Source organism: Xyrauchen texanus, chromosome 37 (assembly GCF_025860055.1).
Source record: "Xyrauchen texanus isolate HMW12.3.18 chromosome 37, RBS_HiC_50CHRs, whole genome shotgun sequence".
NCBI classification, from domain to species: domain Eukaryota; kingdom Metazoa; phylum Chordata; class Actinopteri; order Cypriniformes; family Catostomidae; genus Xyrauchen; species Xyrauchen texanus.
Window position 1 is genome coordinate 12,865,031 of NC_068312.1, and position 21,887 is coordinate 12,886,917.

Below are 21,887 nucleotides of genomic sequence, written 5' to 3' on the forward strand. Positions count from 1 at the left end.
AGTGAAGGTCATGTCTGTTTATAAAACCTAATGAATATGCCTGGGATTATCACATTCTGAGGGGAACACCTTGAAAGATTATCTGATCACAGATGGCTCAGAAAATTCCCAGGTCACAATGCATCTCGGATGAATGTTTCATCTTTCACTCCCTTGCATTATAAAGATTGTATTCTTATTGATTTTAATGACAGTGTCATGCGGGTTTCCACCATGTGGAAGTAATTCAACTGGAGTAAAGATTGGAGTATAGGCCAACTGCAGTGGGTACAGATAGTTTGTGATGAGGCGTCAAAGCTTCTAGTCCTGCCCAGGGTCATACCACATTAAATTAGAGCACCCTGCCCGATTGATCAGAGGACTGTAAAGGCTGTCCTCTCCTCTATATCTGGAACACTATTCTCAGGATCAGGCATTTAGCAATCTCCTCATAAACAAATTTCTCAAATTGTGATCTCCATACAATTAATTTTCAGGTATTTTTATTTTCCAGAATTAATTGCTAACACAGGCCTGCAACAAAACAGAAACCCAACTAACAATATTATTTAGACCATATGTCACAAAAAAATATGAAATAGTTGATACACACCATTAACTATAAAATATATTGCAATAAAATTAAAAAAGTAACTCTACTGTAACAATTATTTTATACACAATGACTACAACATGCTTTGACATTAGAATTATTATTTAAAACAAAATGTAGCCTCTTTTTTTAGCAACCCATGTAACCATGTTTCTCGTCATGCAACTAACCTTTATGTTTTCTACATGCCAACCACACATGTCTTTATCAGTCTTTATTGATACAGATGTCTAATATATTTAAAAAGTATGCCTTAAAGTACCATATCAAAATCTCATAGTTCTGTCCACAAAAATAAAGAAATATATAAAGATTTTATAATATAAAATTAACACAGTTCATGTGTTTTAGTGTTTTTGTAAGAAATAAAAACAATGTTGATACTCTAGCCATGTTTACGCAGTAATATTCACAGTTATATTCTCAGTTACTAATGCCATTGTAAAAATGCACCATTCGCAGTCAGCAATGATTAATATTCTGTATATATATTTAAAAAGCGTCCATTAACAAGTCATTATAATTCATATAAAGTGAGTAATATTCAGCTGATCTCAACATGGCTTCACTCATGAATATGCACCCACCACCATATGTAGATTAAAGTAGCTTTTTCTCTGACTGATATATAATCTCTAAATGATGTTAGTTTACATCATATTCAATTTATTAAAAAATATACTTTACTACTACTACTATTTCTTTCTATTTAAATGTATAGTGATTAGCCATTAATTCAAATCCCAAAAGAAAAAAAAATCACATTACTGACAAATACATTATATAATTTCAGTATAACCAAACTCATCATAACCATAAGTCATTCCCATAACCATAATTCAGACTCATAACCTGATAAACAACCTTATTTGCTAGATGTTGATAATATTTAAAACACATCTTTTCAAACACCACATGTTTAAAATAGCCACCTATATGTGGTGAGATATACTGTAGGCTACTGTGCAAAAGTCTTTGGCACTTTAGATGTTTCACAAAAACATTTGTTTATATCTTCTGCTTTAGTGTGTCAGAAGGAAGAATACATTTGAGATTTCTAAATATTCCTCTTGTAAATAGAATTAAAAGTAGAATAGAAATAGAACAAGGAGTCCTGCAGCAGATGGCATGGCCCCCACAGAGCCCGGATCTCAACATCATGGAGGATTACATGAAACGACAGAAGCAATACATAGAACTGTGTCACGTTCTCCAAGATGCTTGGAACTACCTATCTGCCAACAACCTTGAAAAACTGTGTGCAAGTGTACCTTGGAGAATTGGTGCTGTTTTAAAGACATAGGGTGGTCACAACAGATATAGATTTTAGATTTTTGAATGTTTACTGCACTTTGTATGATGTTAATAGAGAAATAAAAATCATTCATGGTATTATTTTTGAAAATATCCTCACTTTAAAAAAAAATTCACAACTGCCTAAAACTTTTGCACAGTACCGTATATAATACAGCTTACACTTGACAACAGGTCATTGCTGATGGCTTGATGTATAAAAGACAGGCCTACAAGTCAATGTTGGTTGCCAGGCGCAGACAGAGTACAGCTTCAGAGGGAATGTCTCGGGGGCTAATTTCATTGGCCTCCAGCCTCAGTACACGCAGATTAGAATAATTGTTCATGTCCACAACTCTGCAAAAACTGCTTAGTGAAAATTCTGTGGAAATGTAGGAAAAGCAGTTAGTTATTGTCTAATTTGCATAAAAAAATAGTGCTGAAATGGAAACATGAATGGCTTGCATTAGAATGTTGTAACCAATCCTACAAAGTAAAAATAACTATTGTATTTTAGAGCAGCCATTTCAATGGTTCAAAGGCACACTATATGTTCAGTTTGTAGTCCACAAACCCGGAAGAGAATTCACCATGCACTCCCTCAGGATTTTCCTATGGGGTTTTATAATGGGAGTTCTGTATTTATGAGTAAAGTAAGATCTGTGGTTAACATTACTTGATGATTCGTGGACGTTTTGTTCTACAAGATATATTACATACCTCAAATGTTAATTTTGAAGCCGTATTGAAGTGCACACTTTTTGTTTTAAATCACATGGCAGCTTCAAAATTCAAAGTATGAAAGTATTTTGTATAGTATATATTGTAAAACAAAATGTCCACGTATTGTGAAGCAATGTTTACCACAGATCTTATTTTACTCTTAAGATAAAAAACGTCTCGGGTTACATGTGTAACCCTTGTTCCCTGAAAAAAGCGGAATGAGATGCTACGCTTTTGCTAAGCGCTACGGGGAACAACTCTAGCTGTGAACCAAGCTGAATAATGTGTGTAACACGTCAATGAACATTGACCGGAATTTATAGCCTCGGCTGATGTAATCATTAGATGCACCTGCGGCCAGGCTATAAATGGATACGTCACCAGGTGTCGCCAGATACTTCTTTTGAAGAGCAGTCCTGGGACGTCCCAGTGCGGCAAAGAAGCGCAGCATCTCGTTCCGCTTTTTTCAGGGAACAAGGGTTACACATGTAACCCGAGACGTTCCCTTTACAAAAAGCTTCACTTTGATGCTGCGCTTTTGCTAAGCGCTACGGGGAACGCAATACCCACGCAGCCGCACTGGGGCTGTCCAGACCTCTACGGTTGTGGTGTGCTCACAAGAACGCGAGAGGTCTCAGACATGAGCTTGAGATGTCGACTCAAGGGCGTAAGAGCCAGGAGTAGCATAAACATCTAAACCATAAAATTTGATTAATGTGTGCGGAGAGGACCAACCTGCCGCACCACAAACTTGTTCGGTGTCAACTCAAGGGTGTAAGAGCCCAGAGTGGCAAGAACATCCAAACTATAAAAGTTTAATGAATGTGCGCGGAGAGGACCAACCTGCCGCACCACAAACTTGCTGCAGAGGGAGACCTCTAGCCAAGGCTTTAGAGGAGGAGAGCCCTCTGGTAGAGTGCGCCCTAAAACCTACTGGCGAAGCTTCGTAGGCCCGGGCAGTAAGGTCCCTCACCCAAAGTGACAACCCGGTCACGGCTTCAAAGTGAAGAACTGCTGCCCTGAATTTACGCCACTAGCAAATGCGGTGGACATAATTCTGAAGGGCACAGACTGGACAAAGTCTGAGTAGTCTTTAGCTGCTCCGGCATTACAAACGGCAGGGAGCAGAAGGCTTAGAGAATGACTGGCCAAGGGTCACGAAAGGCACCTTGGGCAGGTAGTCAGGTTGAGGGTGCAAAGAATGCTTTTGGTCCTACCTGGGGCAACTCAAAACAGGCCGGCAAAAGAGACAGAGCCTGTAGGTAAACAATTGCCATATGAAAAACCATCTTGAGAGTCAGAAGTCTACCAAACGCTGACTCTAGAGGTTTTAAAAAGGGGGGTCTTACCCTATGAAGAGGTCCTAGCAAGGATGCCCACCCGCCCACCGAGGCGTGGAAAACCGAAGTGGAGGCCACATAGAACCTGGCAGTGGTGAGGCAAGTGCCCGCTGACAGTTCTTTCTACAGAGACTCCAAAACTGAAGCAAACTGGCAGTTAGCTGGTTCTGTAATATGAACTTATTAGAAGGAAACGCATGCAGGCACATTAGTGCCATGTATGCGCCACCACGATCACGGGAGGGTTATTGACTCAGGGAGCCCTAGCACTTGAAATGGTCTCGATAACCTCAGGAGAAAGCCCTGCGAACCTCAGTTGGTACCCTACAGGGGCCAAGCATGAAAGGTTTCACAATTCGGGCCGGGGATGAATATGTCCCCTGAGCCTGAGAAAGAAGGTCCTCCCTGTTCGGAATCGACCAAGGCGAACCGTAGAGGAGTGATATTAACTCAGAGAACCATATCCTGTACGGCCAGCGCAGCGCCATAAGTAGGAGGCAAGACCCTTGCTGGTGAACATTGGCCAAGACTCCTGGGAGCAGAGAAACCGGGGAAAGAAATGCATACAGACGCGCACTGGGTCATGTATGTGTCTTAACGTCCAGACCCAAGGAGGCTGGGTGATTTCAGGGAGAAGTAGAGGAGACATTGCGCTATTCATAGTGGCGAAGAGGTCCTCTTCTGCCCTAAGATCTCACCCAAACTTGTTCCAAGTGGAAAAAGCCCGGCATTTAAAAAGGTCTCGATAACCTCAGGAGCCCTGTGTCCCTCAGTTGGTGCCCTTAGGGGCCAAACATGAAAGATTCCACAATTCGGGGCAGGGATGAAATATTGCCCTGTGCCTGAGATAGAAGATCCTTCCTGTTCGGAATCGCCCAAGGCGAGCCGTCGAGGGAAGAGATTAGCTCCGAGAACCAAGCCCTGTTCGGCCAGCGCAGTGCTATCAGTAAGAGGCAAAAACCCTTGCTGGCTGAACTCTGGGCAACTACTACCTTAGGGTGGAGTTCTTAACTCCCCGCTGGTATTTTATGTCTGGACCGTAAATCTGCTCTCATGATAACGGGCATCCAGGGATATAACTGACCTGAGTGACAGGAGCTTACCCTGGGCCCTAAGGAGAATCCGACGTGTCAGAAATACAGCTGACAAGAACGTGGGTCTCCTTGATGATTTATGTAAGAGGCTACCGCTGTATTGTCCACCCGCACCAAGACATGGCAGCCTCAGGAGGAGGTATTTCAGGGCCAGAAATACAGCCATTAACCCGAGACAGTGACTGTGACAACCGAGCTGACGACCCTCCTATCCCCTTAAGCTGGACGACCACTTAAGGCTGCTACCCCGCCCGTCAGGGAGGCGGCTGTCATTAGCAGTCTGTGACAACAAGACACACCTAGAGTGGGACCCAAGGCAGAAAACCGGGGTCTGAACCACATAGAAAGGGAACGAAGCCTGAGGCGCGTAGCCCTTTTTAGCCTAGGGGTTTTGGCCCTTGGAAGAAATCCCCTGGCTTTTGGCCACATCAAAAACGGTCTCATGAGCAGAAGGTCCAGAGGGATCACCGTAGACGTGGTCGCCATGAGACCTGGAAATCGTTGATACTGATAACAGTGCAATGGAGGGGCTTCGAGGGGGTACCGGGAGGGGTGAAGTGAAGCACGCGCCCCGTCCCGAGGGGAGCTACCCCCTAATCTAGGCGCAAGACCGTCAGGGTTTTCTCTTACTAGAATTTATAGTCTTGAGGTCTTGCTTCGGTGGCTGGCGAGGGCGGCGAGACTGTCCCCAATCCCTGGGAGGAGGAGCATAGTGTGCAGAGCAGCACCAGCCTGACCTGCTGCTTGATAAGCCCTTCCCACTAAAGTGGAGGTTGTCCTACAAGGCTTTGAGGGGAGAGAGGGCTTCTTAAGTGACGATGCCGAGCTCGACGAGAGATAGTCCGCAAGCGTCTCTTCGACCGGCGGCATCACTGAATACCGCCGTGCCTCAGCACCCACGATAGTCGAATATAATGACGTCGAGGGTATGTGAACACGGGAAGAAAAAATAAATAAATATATATATATATATATATATATATATATATATATATATATATATATATATATATATATATATATTTTTTTTTTTTTAAATTTAGGGGTTCTCCATGAGCGAAAAAGCTCTTCGTGGAGGTTATCAAAGAAGGGAAGGGACCCAAGAGGCGTTCCCTTTCTTAGACTGGAAAATAAAATCTATCCCCTAATTTGGAGCGTTTGGGGGGTCTCTTTTTCGCGTGGCCAGTCCAATCTGGCAACCGCACGAGTAACAACATCGAGCAATTCCTCCGTAGATTTTTTATCGCGGATGGAAAGCTCGGAGGCGGGAAGAGAATCGCGATCCACCTCATGATCCGAAGAAGCGTCGAGATCATGTGAAGGACCAGCTGGGTTTGGGGAGAGAGTGAGAGAAAGGGATCAACCCGTCTCTTTCTCCTCAGCCAAATCCATGCAACGATCTTTTTTTTTTTTTCGTGAGTGCTGACTCCCGGAAGCAAGCGAGGCGAGCACGACGCACTCTGCCTGTTAAAGCAAATCGCAGTGCTCGCACCCACCCTGCTGCAATGCGAGAGCAGCGTGCTCTTACCCCCAAACAAATAGAGCAAAGACTGATGTGTGTCGTCTGCAGCTATAGAGCGAGAAGAGGGGAAAACGCGCTCCGTTTGCGGCTTTCAGTCATTCTCTCTTTTTTTTCTTTCTTTTTTAGAAATATATATATATAATATTTTCTAAACAGAAGAGAAAAGAGAACAACGTTCACTGCACACTGCCTAACTGATTCTAACTCCTAACAGAGGAAAGAAAGTTTTGACAGGGTTTGTGAAACACACAGAAACAGAATCGCTCTGAAAAAAGAGTTTTGACGACACCTGGTGACGTATCCATTTATAGCCTGGCCGCAGGTGCGTCTAATGATTACATCAGCCGAGGCTATAAATACCGGTCAATGTTCATTGACGTGTTACACACATTATTCAGCTCGGTTCACAGCTAGAGTTGTTCCCCATAGCGCTTAGCAAAAGCGCAGCATCAAAGTGAAGCTTTTTGTAAAGGGAACATCTCGGTTACTGATGAAACCTCTGTTCCCTGATGGAGGGAACGAGACGTTGTGTCGTTGAGTTGACACTAGGGGTCACTAATACGGAGCCCAGACATCTCTGAACTTGAGAAAAGGCCAATAGAAATTGGCGTGTGGAATTTGCATGCCAATCTTCTGGACATATGGGTATAAAAGTAGTGATGCTGCAAACACATGGGTGCTAAAAGACCCGGCCATTTCAGCGGTTGGTTCAGTGTTGTGGCAGGAGGGACACAACATCTTGTTCCCTCCATCAGGGAACGGAGGTTACATCAGTAACCGAGATGTTCCATATCTGTCACTCACTCGACGTTGTGTCGATGATTTGACACTAGGGGTCCCAATGGAAAATGCCACAAGAGCATAACCGAGTTATGCAGACTGGCGGTGCGAGACAGGCAGACCTCTGTGTGCCGCCGCATAACTACACCCAACACACTGGCAGGTATGAAGTGGTCCCCTGCACGTAGGGGAACGGCTAACTGCTCAGAAGTATAAGGACTGGCTGGCCCAGCCGTGGCCTTCTCTCTATTGTTCTCCCCAAAAAAGGAACAAAATCGTTTGGCTGGGGGCCAAATATATGGTCCAAGCTGGGGGGTGTCCCTCCAAAGAGGAAGACACCGTGGAGACCACACGGGAGGGGGTTTAGGTAGAATTCAACACATGGTCTTACCGGTTAGGAGCGGAAGCACATCGTGCGGAGCGGCGTTGTGGTAGGTCCTACCCAAGGGGGGAGGAGTTACTACAAACACGGCGACCAAGGACAGAGGGCCCTCTGCCCAAGGAAGATGCGGTTTAGCGGCAGGGAAACCATTTTGTGGAATATACATCACATGGGGTTGCCTAGGGGACAACCAGTGCATGTGGAGCACTTACCTCAGTACGGGGGCCTGGGTGACACCCGTACTGGGGTGGCAGCGAGCCTCTCCGAAGACTCGACGGCCGCTAGGCTAGGCTAGGAACACAACTTGGGAAGAGCGCACGTCTTTGACTCAAGGGAGGGGAAAGGCGCTATGCACAAGCGATACACCCGGCCAGCTGACCCGAACTTACCTGTTTGTGTCACCTGATAACACACGGGACAAACTGGCTCAACCCTGAGGTTATAGAACCTTGCAAAGGTGTTAGGTGTTGCCCAGCCCGCAGCTCTACATATGTCTGCTAGAGAGGTGCCGTGGGACAAGGCCTAAGAAGCCGCAACACCCCTGTTAGAATGGGCTCGTAGGCCAGCAGGGGGCGGCACGTTTCACTATTCCAATAAATAGCTGCTTTAAAGCATTCCATTAGCACAAGCACACATGCATTCAGAAGAGTTTTGCATCTTGGAAAGAAGCCTCCTGATTTTTTTTTTTACATGCCTTCTAGGCTTATGAGTAACATTTTGTATTGTTTTTTCTTCTTCTGTACCTTTGATTTTGTTGGCTTGCAGATAGAGGTTCTCTAGATTGGTGCTGATTGTTGGGATCCTCTCCAACTTGTTGAAGGACAAATCGAGTTCCACAAGTGTGCTGACATTGAAAGCATTGGCTGGAATTCCACCATTGGTGAGCAGATTGTGCGACAGCCGTATAAAGCGCAGCTCGGGCCGGTGGCTTAGAAAGTCAGCAGGAATGCTGGATATATGGTTGTATTCTAGGTAGAGCTGGCTTAGCTTTGTTGGCAAGCTTTCTGGAATCTTCTTCAGTCGATTCGCTCGTAAGTCTAAAAAAGTTAAGGATAGAAGGCCCTCAAGTGCACCACCAAGGTCTTCAATGGCATTCATTTGGAGACGCAGGGCTGTCAGGTTGCTCATTCCACTGAAAGAATCGGCCGGAACTACAGAAATATTGTTATGATTCATTTGTAGATCACGCAGGGAGCGTGGTAAACCTTGTGGAACACGGCTAAGGTTGTTGTTGTGTAAAAAGAGCCGTTCTAGGTTTTGTAGTTTGGCAAAGATTTTGTCACTTATCTTGTCGGATCTCAGCTTATTTGAATGGAGACTTATCCATGCCAAATTTGGGGCACTGTCGAAAACTCCCTGTGTGATGCCTGTGATCTGGTTACTATGCAAGTAGACGTACTTTATATGAGATGGTACAAATGGCACATGCTGTAGGTTGCGGTTGTTGCAGTACATTGCGTAGGGGTAGGTTGAAGGGCAGTTGCACTCCAAGGGGCAGTCCAGCACAGAAGGCTCATCCTCTGTTCTTACAGCGGCATGATTGTAATTGTGACTGCGGTCATAACCATGACCATATGCTCGGTTGCGAAGGTAACTTAGCCAGGTCAAAGAGTTGGTTGGTTGTGTCGTGGATAAATCGATAAATCTTGCCAACAGCAACAGTGCAATCCAGCCTCTCATTGTCACTACAGGAAAAATTATGTAACACAAAAATGAAAATGAACACAAATTAGAGCTGTTCAGCCTTTGCATCAATTTAAAGGCAAACTCTCAGGAATTTCAGGAATTGTTTTTATAATAGGGATTTTCAAATGACATGTAAAACAAGATCTGTGGTGAAGATTACTCAGAGACTTTTATGTTCTAGAACATAAATAACATACTGTCGTACCTCAATCATGGATTTTGAAGCTTTAGCGTCTTTTAAAAATGCATGTTGCTAACCTGTCACTAAATAAGGACTACAACGGTTGTTAATTTTGAAAAGCACGTAGCTCAAATGGTGCTGGTAGTTGTAGTCCTTAATTAGCATTGTGATAGCAACATGCATTTTTTTTTCAAAATTTTTTGTAATTTATGTTCTTGAACAAAACATGAAAGTCTTATTTAATCACAGGCTAATTTTACTAAAACAATCTAAAAATGCCATTATAAAAACTCCTAGAGGGAGAAATTCCTGAGGGAACCCATGGCCTAGAGTTTTTTGGACTACAACCTGATGTGGACTACATGTGTCACCTGATTTGTGTCAGCTAGGAGCAAAGACATTTTAAAATAAGCATCATTGTTGTATTACGGTTTATAGTTAAAAGTCAGGTGTTATGCATAAAATTTTTTCTGGTTATTATGGGTATGCAAAAAAAATATTTTTGGACTCTTGTTGCCTCTTATATCTATGCCCGTTATAGTAAGGAAAGACAAAGATTTTTCATCGATTTTAAAAACTACCAGCATTTCCACTACCTTAGTTAATTTAATATTAGTCAACCTCTAACTAAAATAGTTTCTGTTATCCAAACTTAAAATGCATATAGGTAATGCATGGACAGTTTGATTTCCTTTAAAAGTTTAAATACTGTGGCTATGTGGCAATGTTTGAGTGTTTCAATCAGCCCGACAAAAAAACATTTGCACAACAAATGTGAGTTTGGGATGGGACTATTTGTTTGTCCAACCATTGAGAGACAGGAGTAATGTTCAGGAAACATTTTTGAAGAAAATGTTGTTGTGCAATACTGTTTGGTGTGTCTAGAGGTTTAGAAATTACACACTTCACCTTTAAGACACAGAATGTATGTCCTCCTGTCACAAGTTTCCATGCATAAACTCTCATTACAAGATAATCATCATTATTTACATGCAGCATGTTTTATATCCACCAGAACAAAGTTGTTGTTAGAACAGAGATTAGGCTATTATACAAATTCTCTCAGGTCTGGGCAAGTTTGCCACATGTGTTTTTTTTTCTTTGTTCAAATACCCTTAAAATTTGTAGTGAAAAAAAGTGAGGGAAGCTTCGGAGAGTGCTGGTCAAAAACGTTGATATCAGTGCTGACATCCTTGTTTGAACTGGCATTATTTATTAGTTTGGATTCTGTTTTGGTGAAATGCCATGTATATGCATTCATTTGTCGGTGTCTTATGTTAAATAAATTATTCATTAAGATTTCTTGAAAAAAAAAAACATTAAGGGACAATTTCATAATTATAAGTACAAGACTTAATTAGAATTGCTCTCAATTGCTCATTGTAACAATTGATGGTAAGTTTATACATTTGTACTTAAACTGTCATGCAACTACATCATAATGTTGTTTGGGAAGAGGCTGGCTGTACATTTGTCTGTGAATTACAGTTCAAGTTCTTGGATAAAATGTGCAATATTGCCAATGGTGATGACACATTAATGTCATAGTAGACTGACTGACTTTACAAGTAATTAAAAAAGCAATTTCATGGAAGGCAAAAGCCATAAAAGTCCATTAAAGTCAAGTACACAAACTGTATGTATATACAAAACCATACTTCTGTTATGAGAGGAGAAAACAAAAATCTTAAATCATAATTCTTAGGTTATTATGATAAGCTTTCTGCTAAATAAGGATAAAGTACATACCTGTGGTTGTAGCGTGTGTGTCCTTCAATCTTTCTCTCTTTGTCCCTTTTGTGTGTGCCTCCACCGCTGAGGTGGAGAGAGAGAGATACAGAAAAAAGGTGGAGAGAGGGTGAACAAAAAAAAAGTATGCTATGCATTGGCCATGTTTTCCAGATGCAAGCAAGCATCAAGACCTGAGTTAAATCATTTCTTTGCACGCAATTTATTCTCGAAAACCCTAGTTACCACAGCATAAATGTGCTACAAAGAAAATATAACACTTAAGCAACCACCAGAAAACTAGTTTTGATTAGACAAAGACCATTTACATATTCATAAAATATAAAAATAAATACTGTTGGACATTTTCATGAGCGCTGGTAATTATTCATACATATTGCACCTTTTATATGACTTTTATATGAACAGGTCTCTTGGAAATGTGGGAGACTGATCACACATAACAGCTTTCATAATGTTTAATTATGACACAGAGGATGGAACACGTAATCTGGCTTGTGCTTCACTTGTGATTTTGATTCAGAATATGATTTGCAAAATGAATCATTCAGACCACCCTTTTGAATCTTTTTGTTCATTTCAAAGGAATCAAACTTAAAAGATTCGACTCAAATGAATCTTTTAACGAATCACACATTACATATTTGCAGGTACAGTTGTTATTTTTTTGCGGTGTTCGGTAGCAAAAGTAACGAAAGGATCTGGAGAAAAGTATCAATTTTCTCTTCATAATGTAGTGATGTGAAAATAAAAGTCCAAAGAAATATTTACCCTCAAGTAAAGTACAAATATGAAAAAACTGTACATAAGTACAGTAACTAAGTATTTGTACACCTCTTAATTTCAATATCTACAAATTATGTTACAGTAATTGAAGTGTTGACACATAATTCAGAAAGTTTTCCCTTAGCTGTGTGAGTGACTGATAACTGTTTGAGTAAATGTTGTCTGTCTGCTCCGAGATCTCAGTGGAAAAATCAGGTTGTGCTGACATTTCATCAGTTCCTTTGGGCAGTGTGTGACAAACTCTTCTCCAGTAATTATCGCTGACATTGTCCTGGTGGAATCAGCTCCCTTTAGAGCTTTCAGTGAAGGTCATGTCTGTTTATAAAACCTAATGAATATGCCTGGGATTATCACATTCTGAGGGGAACACCTTGAAAGATTATCTGATCACAGATGGCTCAGAAAATTCCCAGGTCACAATGCACCTCGGATGAATGTTTAATCTTTCACTCCCTTGCATTATAAAGATTGTATTCTTATTGATTTTAAATGACAGTGTCGTGCGAGTTTCCACCATGTGGAAGTAATTCAACTGGAGTAAAGATTGGAGTAAAGGCCAACTGCAGTGGGTACAGATAGTTTGTGATGAGGCGTCAAAGCTTCTAGTCCTGCCCAGGGTCATACCACATTAAATTAGAGCACCCTGCCCGATTGATCAGAGGACTGTAAAGGCTGTCCTCTCCTCTATATCTGGAACACTATTCTCAGGATCAGGCATTTATTTTAGCAATCTCCTCATAAACATCGATCCCCACAGCCACCACCATTGTGTCCTTGAGCAAGGCACTTAACTCCAGGTTGCTCCGGGGGGACTGTCCCAGTAATAAGGGCACTGTAAGTCGCTTTGGATAAAAGCGTCTGCCAAATGCATAAATGTAAAATGTAAATGTAAACAAATTTCTCAAATTGTGATCGCCGTACAATTGATTTTCAGGCATTTTTTTTCAAAACAGAAACCCAACTAACAATATTATTTAGACCATATGTCACTAAAAAATATGAAATAGTTGATACACACCATTAACTATAAAATATATTGCAATAAAATTAAAAAAGTAACTCTACTGTAACAATTATTTTATACACAATGACTACAACATGCTTTGACATTAGAATTATTATTTAAAACAAAATGTAGCCTCTTTTTTTAGCAACCCATGTGTGGCAGGGCGGAGGGCGGGGCCGGGTCGTGATCATGCACACCTGGTCCCTTATCAGGCTAATCAAGCCTCCGAGAGGCATAAAGGCCGACTGCGGAGGATTGTGCGGGAGAGAAAGATAGTTTACGGACATGTTCGTCATGTGTGTGTTTGTCTGTTAAGTTTATCATTAAAACTATTATTTATATTATCAAGCCGGTTCTCGCCTCCTCCTTTCCATTGACTGCTTTACACCATGTAACCATGTTTCTCGTCATGCAACTAACCTTTATGTTTTCTACATGCCAACCACACATGTCTTTATCAGTCTTTATTGATACAGATGTCTAATATATTTAAAACGTATGCCTTAAAGTACCATATCAAAATCTCATAGTTCTGTCCACAAAAATAAAGAAATATATAAAGATTTTATAATGTTATACCTTTCTTCTGCTGTGTATGGTGCCATTATACAGTAAATATTATATTGGATTCACTTTGCTTTAGTATGTAAGTAGTACTGACAGCTCCAGTTCATGTGTGTGGCAGGGTGGAGGGTGGGGCCGGGTCGTGTTTCCGCAAACCCGGCCCCTAATCAGGCCAACCGAAGACGGCAGTGTGACAGAGAGTGAGATTTATGCACAGCTGTCCGACACCTGTGTGTGTGTGTGTTTTGGTTAAGTTTATAATTAAAATATTATTTATATTGTCAAGCCAGTTCTCGCTGTAGTAGAGTCCTCACAACTACCATCCACCTCAACCGAGCAGCCGTGGCCATCTGCCGGGGGACGTAGGAGCCCGGCCACCAGAGAGCAGACGAGAGAAGGGGCCAGGGGCTCCCCGGCCTGAGAGAATGAGGGAAGAATGTGGCAGGGTGGAGGACGGGCCTGGACTGTGATTCTGCACACCCAGCCCGGATAAAGGCCAAATGAATACGATATGGAAGAGAGAGATTTACGGACAGCTGGCCGACACCTGTGTGTGTGTTTGTCTTTTTTGTTAAATTTATAATTCAAATATTATTTATATTGTCAAGCTGGTTCTCGCCTCTTCCTTTCCCTTTAACCCCCTTTACAATGTGTTTTATCATTTTTGGTAAGAAATAAAACAATGTTGATACTCTAGCCATGTTTACGCAGTAATATTCACGGTTATATTCTCAGTTACTAATGCCATTGTAAAAATGCACCATTCGCAGTCAGCAATGATTAATATTCTGTATATATATATTTAAAAAGCGTCCATTAACAAGTCATTATAATTCATATAAAGTGAGTAATATTCAGCTGATCTCAACATGGCGTCGCTCATGAATATGCACCCACCACCATATGTAGATTAAAGCAGCTTTTTCTCTGACTGATATATAATCTCTAAATGATGTTAGTTTACATCATATTCAATTTATAAAAATAAATACTTTACTACTACTACTATTTCTTTCTATTTAAATGTATAGTGATTAGCCATTAATTCAAATCCCAAAAGAAAACAAAATCACATTACTGACAAATACATTATAAAATTACAGTATAACCAAACTCATCATAACCATAAGTCATTCCCATAACCATAATTCAGACTCATAACCTGATAAACAACCTTATTTGATAAACATACCTATCTGCCAACAACCTTGAAAAACTGTGTGCAAGTGTACCTTGGAGAATTGGTGCTGTTTTAAAGACATAGGGTGGTCCCAACAGATATAAATTTTATATTTTTGAATGTTTACTGCACTTTGTATGATGTTAATAGAGAAATAAAAATCATTCATGGCATTATTTTTGAAAATATCCTCACTTTAAAAAACATTTCACAACTGCCTAAAACTTTTGCACAGTACCGTATATAATACAGCTTACACTTGACAACAGGTCGTTGTTGATGGCTTGATGTATAAAAGACAGGCCTACAAGTCAATGTTGGTTGCCAGGCGCAGACAGAGTACAGCTTCAGAGGGAATGTCTCGGGGGCTAATTTCATTGGCCTCCAGCCTCAGTACACGCAGATTAGAGTAATTGTTCATGTCCACAACTCTGCAAAAACTGCTTAGTGAAAATTCTGTGGAAATGTAGGAAAAGCAGTTAGTTATTTTCTAATTCGCATAAAAACAAAAAAAAATAGTGCTGAAATGGAGACATGAATGGCTTGCATTAGAATGTTGTAACCAATCCTACAAAGTCAAAATAACAATTGTATTTTAGAGCAGCCATTTCAATGGTTCAAAGGCACACTATAGAGCTGTTCAGTTTGTAATCCACAAACCCGGAAGAGAATTCACCATGCACTCCCTCAGGATTTTCCTATGGGGTTTTATAATGGGAGTTCTGTAGTTATGAGTAAAATAAGATCTGTGGTTAACATTAATTGATGATTTGTGGACGTTTTGTTCTACAAGATATATTACACACTTGCACACCTCAAACGTTAATTTTGAAGCCGTATTGATTTGCACACTTTTTCTTTTTAAATCACATATCGTGAAGCATATATTCCTCTGTAGATGGCTAAACTTTTTTTTTTATTGTTTTACATTTATGTTTAAGGCATTTTGCAGATGCTCTTATCAAATAAAAAATGTGCTTTAGGGTTAAACACATGAAGCTACCTTGGTCAATAGAATTCTTTTATGTCTAGAAATATAGCAGATATTCAAAGATGGAACTGAATATGACAACTTTTTCCAGTGATAGAAGGTGTATGAAACTCTTTCCAAAAGCCTTTTAATCTCTGCTTCCTTTAGGCTATGTAATAGGGAAAGATTATATCAACCCATATGTTCAAATACAATAGTATGATTGGTTGTTGGGACATTAATTCTGTTGTTTTTTTTGTTTCTTTCAGATTTCACTATTCCAATAAATAGCTGCTTTAAAGCATTCCATTAGCACAAGCACACATGCATTCAGAAGAGTTTTGCATCTTGGAAAGAAGCCTCCTGATTTTTTTTTTTGGACAAGACAGACAGCAGATCTAACATGGCTTCTAGGCTTATGAGTAACATTTTATATTGTTTTTTCTTCTTCTGTACCTTTGATTTTGTTGGCTTGCAGATAGAGGTTCTCTAGATTGGTGCTGATTGTTGGGATCCTCTCCAACTTGTTGAAGGACAAATCGAGTTCCACAAGTGTGCTGACATTGAAAGCATTGGCTGGAATTCCACCATTGGTGAGCAGATTGTGCGACAGCCGTATAAAGCGCAGCTCGGGCCGGTGGCTTAGAAAGTCAGCAGGAATGCTGGATATATGGTTGTATTCTAGGTAGAGCTGGCTTAGCTTTGGTGGCAAGCTTTCTGGAATTTTCTTCAGTCGATTCGCTCGTAAGTCTAAAAAAGTTAAGGATAGAAGGCCCTCAAGTGCACCACCAAGGTCTTCAATGGCATTCATTTGGAGACGCAGGGCTGTCAGGTTGCTCATTCCACTGAAAGAATCGGCCGGAACTACAGAAATATTGTTGTGATTCATTTGTAGATCACGCAGGGAGCGTGGTAAACCTTGTGGAACACGGCTAAGGTTGTTGTTGTGTAAAAAGAGCCGTTCTAGGTTTGGTAGTTTGGCAAAGGTTTTGTCACTTATCTTGTCGGATCTCAGCTTATTTGAATGGAGACTTATCCATGCCAAATTTGGGGCATTGTCAAAAACTCCCTGTGTGATGCCTATGATCTGGTTATTATGCAAGTAGACGTACTTTATATGAGATGGTACAAATGGCACATGCTGTAGGTTGCGGTTGTTGCAGTACATTGCGTAGGGGTAGGTTGAAGGGCAGTTGCACTCCAAGGGGCAGTCCAGCACAGAAGGCTCATCCTCTGTTCTTAAAGAGGCATGATTGTAATTGTGACTGCGGTCATAACCGTGACCATATGCTTGGTTGCGAAGGTAACTTAGCCAGGTCAAAGAGTTGGTTGGTTGTGTCGTGGATAAATCGATAAATCTTGCCAACAACAACAATGCAATACAGCCTCTCATTGTCACTACAGGAAAAATAATGTAACACAAAAATTAAAATTAACACAAGAGCTGTTCATCCTTAGCATCAATTTAAAGGCAAACTCTCAGAAATTTCCTATGTGTTTTTATAATAGGGATTTTCAAATGACATGTAAACAAGATCTGTGGTGAAGATTACTCAGAGACTTTTATGTTCTAGAACATAAATAACATACTGTCATACCTCAATCATGGATTCTGAAGCTGTAGCGTCTTTTAAAAATGCATGTTGCTAACCAGTTGCAAAATAAGGACTACAACTCAGCTCAAGTGGTGCTGGTAGTTGTAGTCCTTAATTAGCATTGTGATAGCAACATGCATTTTTTCAAAAATGTGTGTAATTTATGTTCTAGAACAAAATGTGAAAGTCTTATTTAATCACAGGCTAATTTTACTCAAACAATCTAAAACGTCATGGTTACTGTTGTAACCTCCATTCCCCGATGGAAGGAACTAGACGTTGTGTCGATTGTAGTGACACAAGGGGTCTCTTCTGAGAGCCTCGTGTACCTCTGAACTTGAGAAAAGGCCAATGTCAAATTGGCAGACAGAATTTGCATGCCCCGCCCCCGGACATATGGGTATAAAGGTCAGACAGGTTTTCACTGAAGAGCCAAGAATAAGGTTACGGTGCATTACAGTGGTAGGGATAGTGACGTAGCAAGGGGAACCTTTGTTTGGAACTCATTACAACAGTAACCATGACGTTCCCTTCTGTCACTCACTCGACATTGTGTCGATTGTAGTGACACAAGGGGTCCCACTTCAAAACACCATGCACTACCCATGTTACGTGACTGCCGAGCCAGGTTCAAGCAGGCTGCTGCGTGCTAGAAGCAGCTGGGTCGGCTGCACATAACCCTCCCCAACGCCCCCAATGAAAGGTGTCATATACCGCTCTTAGTTTCCCAGCACCTGTACAGGAACAGGTGACATGACTTGTATGGGAGCCAGCCGGCCAGCCGCGCCTTTTCTCTCTCTTTGTTTCTCGTCATAGAGTTAAAAAGCGGCTGGGGCTATCTAGGCGCACTGGATCAACTTGGTGAAGGGTGCAAGGTGCAAGTGGAACACCCAGTCAGCTGTTCAGTATTACCGAGTTCTACCGGCTCGGACCTGAAAAAACACGGGACGAGACCGACTCAAACCTGAGGATGTAGAATCCAGCAAAGGTCTTGGGTGTTGCCCAGCCCGCTGCTCTGCAGATGTCTGCTAGGAAGGTGCCATGGGCCAGTGCACACGAGGATGCCACACTTTTCGTAGAGTGTGCTCGAACCCGCTTGGGTGGGGGGGGGGCACGGCGTGGGTGTGATAGGCTAGGGGATATCATCAACAACCCAATGAGCTAACCTCTGTTTGGAGACGGCATTCCGTCGTGTTGCGGTTGCCCGGGAAATGAGTGGCGAGCAGCGACCTGAGTAGATGGCGGGCGAGTTGTGACATGTGATGGGAGCGTACACCACCTTGGCAATTTATGTACGCTAAAGTTTGTTTCTGCGTGAGCATTCAGAACAGGAGTTTGTGTAAAGTCCGGATGAGAACTCGCAGGTCCAAGATTTAAAAAGATTTAAAACCCACCGTGGGTACGGTGAAGTAAGGGCTGTAGAGACCCTTCTCCATCTCGGCTGGAGGGACAGGTTCTAACGCATCTCTGAGTAGCAGGGTCGTAATCTCTGTATGTAAGGTGCTGGCATTTCCACCGTGCATGCAGTGGAGCAAATACCGCCGAGACAAGGTGGGAGCCCGGCGAACTGAATCGCGTAGCCGAGTCGGATGGTCCTGTCCAGCCAATGCGACTGGTTGAATAACGACGTCCAAGCTCTGTGCGAGGGGGGATGATTGTTTTTGACATAGCAGGTGGGGCTTTGCAGAAGGGGGGGAACAGGTAATAATGCGTTGGGAGGCAGAAGTGCATCCCGAAGATTGGGTGCTGAGAAAGACTCAAAGCACTTACCTTGCTCTGCACACCCGGCAGGGGGCGGGTTAGAGACTGAGGAGGAGGTACCGTAGGGATGTCTTCGGAACTCGTCAGCGGGTCCGGAGGTGAGATGACTGCGTCCAGTGCCGTGAGAACGGCGCGCACCAGCTAGATGACCCAGGAAGTGAGGAAATCACTCTTTTATTAATCATATGGGCAGCACAGCCCGAAGGGGGTGCGGCAACAAAGAATAAGGAAAACAAGGGTTTTCCTCCCAGCCCTACACCGGGGGACGGAGTGGTCTTGGTACCTGCTCCACAGCGAACATCTGACTGCCCAGGTCTTCCATCTCAGGGGTGCCTAGGAGCTTCATGGGTCCTAGAGGGGGTCCTGAAGACAGGGGGCGTACACCGTCTGCGGGGCGCTCAACGCTGGGGATGAGAGCTGGGCCCGTTTGAAGCGGAGCTGCCTGGTTTAGTCGCAGGGGGGGTGCCCTCGTCTGCCTAAAACTGCTGGGCATAGTTGTCGACAGGGTCGCCTAAAAGACCAAACTTGGAAACGGGCCGTTGAGAAAGCGTACCTTGTCAATGTCGCGCATCTCGACCAATTCAGCCACAAATGGCGTTCCTGGACCACGAGGTTGGCTATTGCCCGCCTGAGGAACAGGCATGAGGAACAGATCAAGTAGCCGTGAGGGGGGGACGGAGGTTTCCAGTTGGCCCAGGAAAGCATAGCGGACATCCGTGTGTCAGGCTCAGACTGGGCGAGCAGACCCGAAGGTGGCAGCCCAGATGAGTCATCAGCATCAGACGCCGCTGTGACGCTCGCCGATGCAGTGGCGAAAACGTCATTCAATTCCAGGGGCATGAAGGAGAATGCCGGCTGGCCACGAGGCGAGCCGCACTCATCCAGAGCTTGGACGGAAACAAGCAAGCGTGCTGGGTGGCGGGTGGTTCATGGGGTTTTACCTGGCGAAACCGAGCCCATCGTCATCCCCGAATCGTCTTCAATGCCAGCCGGGTCGTCCTCAATCCTGTAGGAAGAAGGAACGACGCGGGGGCGGCTGAAGTGGCTTTCTCGTGAGAAAAGAAAGCCGCGACCGCAATGTTGCCATGGCTATGTTCTCGCACTGAAAACATGAACCATTAATAAAACGCTGCCTGCGTGTTTTCGCAGCCCAGGCACACGAGGCAGCTCGCAGAAATGGAGAGAAATCGACCGCATCCAGGAACTACACAGTGGCTAAGAGCATCTCGAAAAAGACAAGTCCTGAAAAAGACAACGCCTGCTGTGTATTGCTCTTTTATGAGTGAAAACTCAAACTCTTTTAGAGGAAATAAACACTTTTAGGAGGAGAAACACTCTTTCAGGCAAGGAAAGTGCTGTCGGCTTGCAGAGTGGAGAAAGCCGCTGGAATGCGCCATAGATCCAACAGCAGTGCTTATCGCCAGTAGAGGTGAGTGGAACAGTGTGAGTGGAACTCAAATGTGAGTTTGGGATGGGACTATTGTTTTGTCCAACCAATGGCAGACAGGAGTAATGTTCAGGAAACATTTTTGAAGAAATCGTTTTTGTGCAATACTGTTTGGTGTGTCTAGGTTTATAAATTACACACTTCACCTTTAAGACACAGAATGTATGTCCTCCTGTCACAAGTTTCCATGCATAAACTCTCATTACAAGATAATCATCATTATTTACATGCAGCATGTTTTATATCCTGCGATGGACTGGCGACCTGTCCAGGGTGTCCCCCGCCTTTCGCCCAATGTTAACTGGGATAGGCTCCAGCCCCCCGCGACCCTGTACACAGGATAAGCGGTTGACGATGGATGGATGGATGGATGGATGTTTTATATCCATCAGAACAAAGTTGTTGTTAGAACAGAGATTAGGCTATCATGCAAATTCTCTCAGGTCTGCTGTCTGGGCAAGTATGCCACATGTGTTTGTTTTTTTTTATCTTTGTTCAAAAGCCACAGAACGTTTTTAGTGCAAGAAACACATTTTGCCTGAGGGACATTAAAAAAACGTGCTGACATTCTTGTTTAAACTGGCATTATTTATTAATTTGGTTTCTGTTTTGGTGAAATGCCATGTATATGCATTCATTTGTCTGTGTCTTATGTTAAATAAATTATTCATTAAGATTTCTTGAAAAAAAAAAAAACAAGGGACAATTTCATAATTATAAGTGCAAGACTTAATTAGAATTGCTCTCAATTGCTCTTTAGTTGATTGTCTCATTGTAACATTTGATGGTAAGTTTATATATTTGTACTTAAACTGTTATGCAACTACATCATGATGTTGTTTGGGAAGAGGCTGCCTGTACATTTGTCATGTTCTTGGAAAAAATTAGCAATATTGCCAATGGTGATGACACATTATTGTCCTTCATTTAAGTAATGTCATAGTAGACTGACTTTACAAGTAATTAAAAAAGCAATTTCATGGAAGGCAAAAGCCATAAAAGTCCATTAAAGTCAAGTACACATAAACTGTATGTATATACAAAACCATACTTCTGTTATGAGTAAGAAAAATTCTTAGGTTTTTATGATAAGCTTTCTGCTAAATAAGGATCAAGTACATACCTGTGGTTGTAGCGTGTGTGTCCTTCAATCTTTCTCTCTTTGTCCCTTTTGTGTGTGCCTCCACCGCCGAGGTAGAGAGAGGGTAAACAAAAAAAAGTATGCTATGCATTGGC

The 21,887-nt window shown here is 42.5% G+C and overlaps 2 protein-coding genes across 3 annotated transcripts; both read right to left on the reverse strand.

Annotated features, from left to right (window-relative positions):
• Nucleotides 1-477: 477 nt before the first annotated feature.
• Nucleotides 478-21,821, reverse strand: LOC127631080 (fibromodulin-like). 2 transcript variants are annotated; one of them, XM_052109047.1, is made up of 3 exons: nt 21,775-21,821; nt 8,470-9,411; nt 478-2,267 (listed from the first exon to the last, which is right to left on the reverse strand). In XM_052109047.1, the coding sequence occupies exons 2-3, from the start codon at nt 9,404-9,406 to the stop codon at nt 2,116-2,118; spliced, it is 1,089 nt and encodes a 362-aa protein (XP_051965007.1). In that variant the 5' UTR covers nt 9,407-9,411; nt 21,775-21,821; the 3' UTR covers nt 478-2,115. The 2 variants fall into 2 exon arrangements, with proteins under 2 accessions (XP_051965007.1, XP_051965006.1); XM_052109046.1 differs by lacking the exon at nt 21,775-21,821 and adding an exon at nt 11,343-11,389.
• Nucleotides 15,183-17,241, reverse strand: LOC127631081 (fibromodulin-like). The gene is made up of 2 exons (XM_052109048.1): nt 16,305-17,241; nt 15,183-15,334 (listed from the first exon to the last, which is right to left on the reverse strand). The coding sequence occupies exons 1-2, from the start codon at nt 17,239-17,241 to the stop codon at nt 15,183-15,185; spliced, it is 1,089 nt and encodes a 362-aa protein (XP_051965008.1).
• Nucleotides 21,822-21,887: the final 66 nt, after the last annotated feature.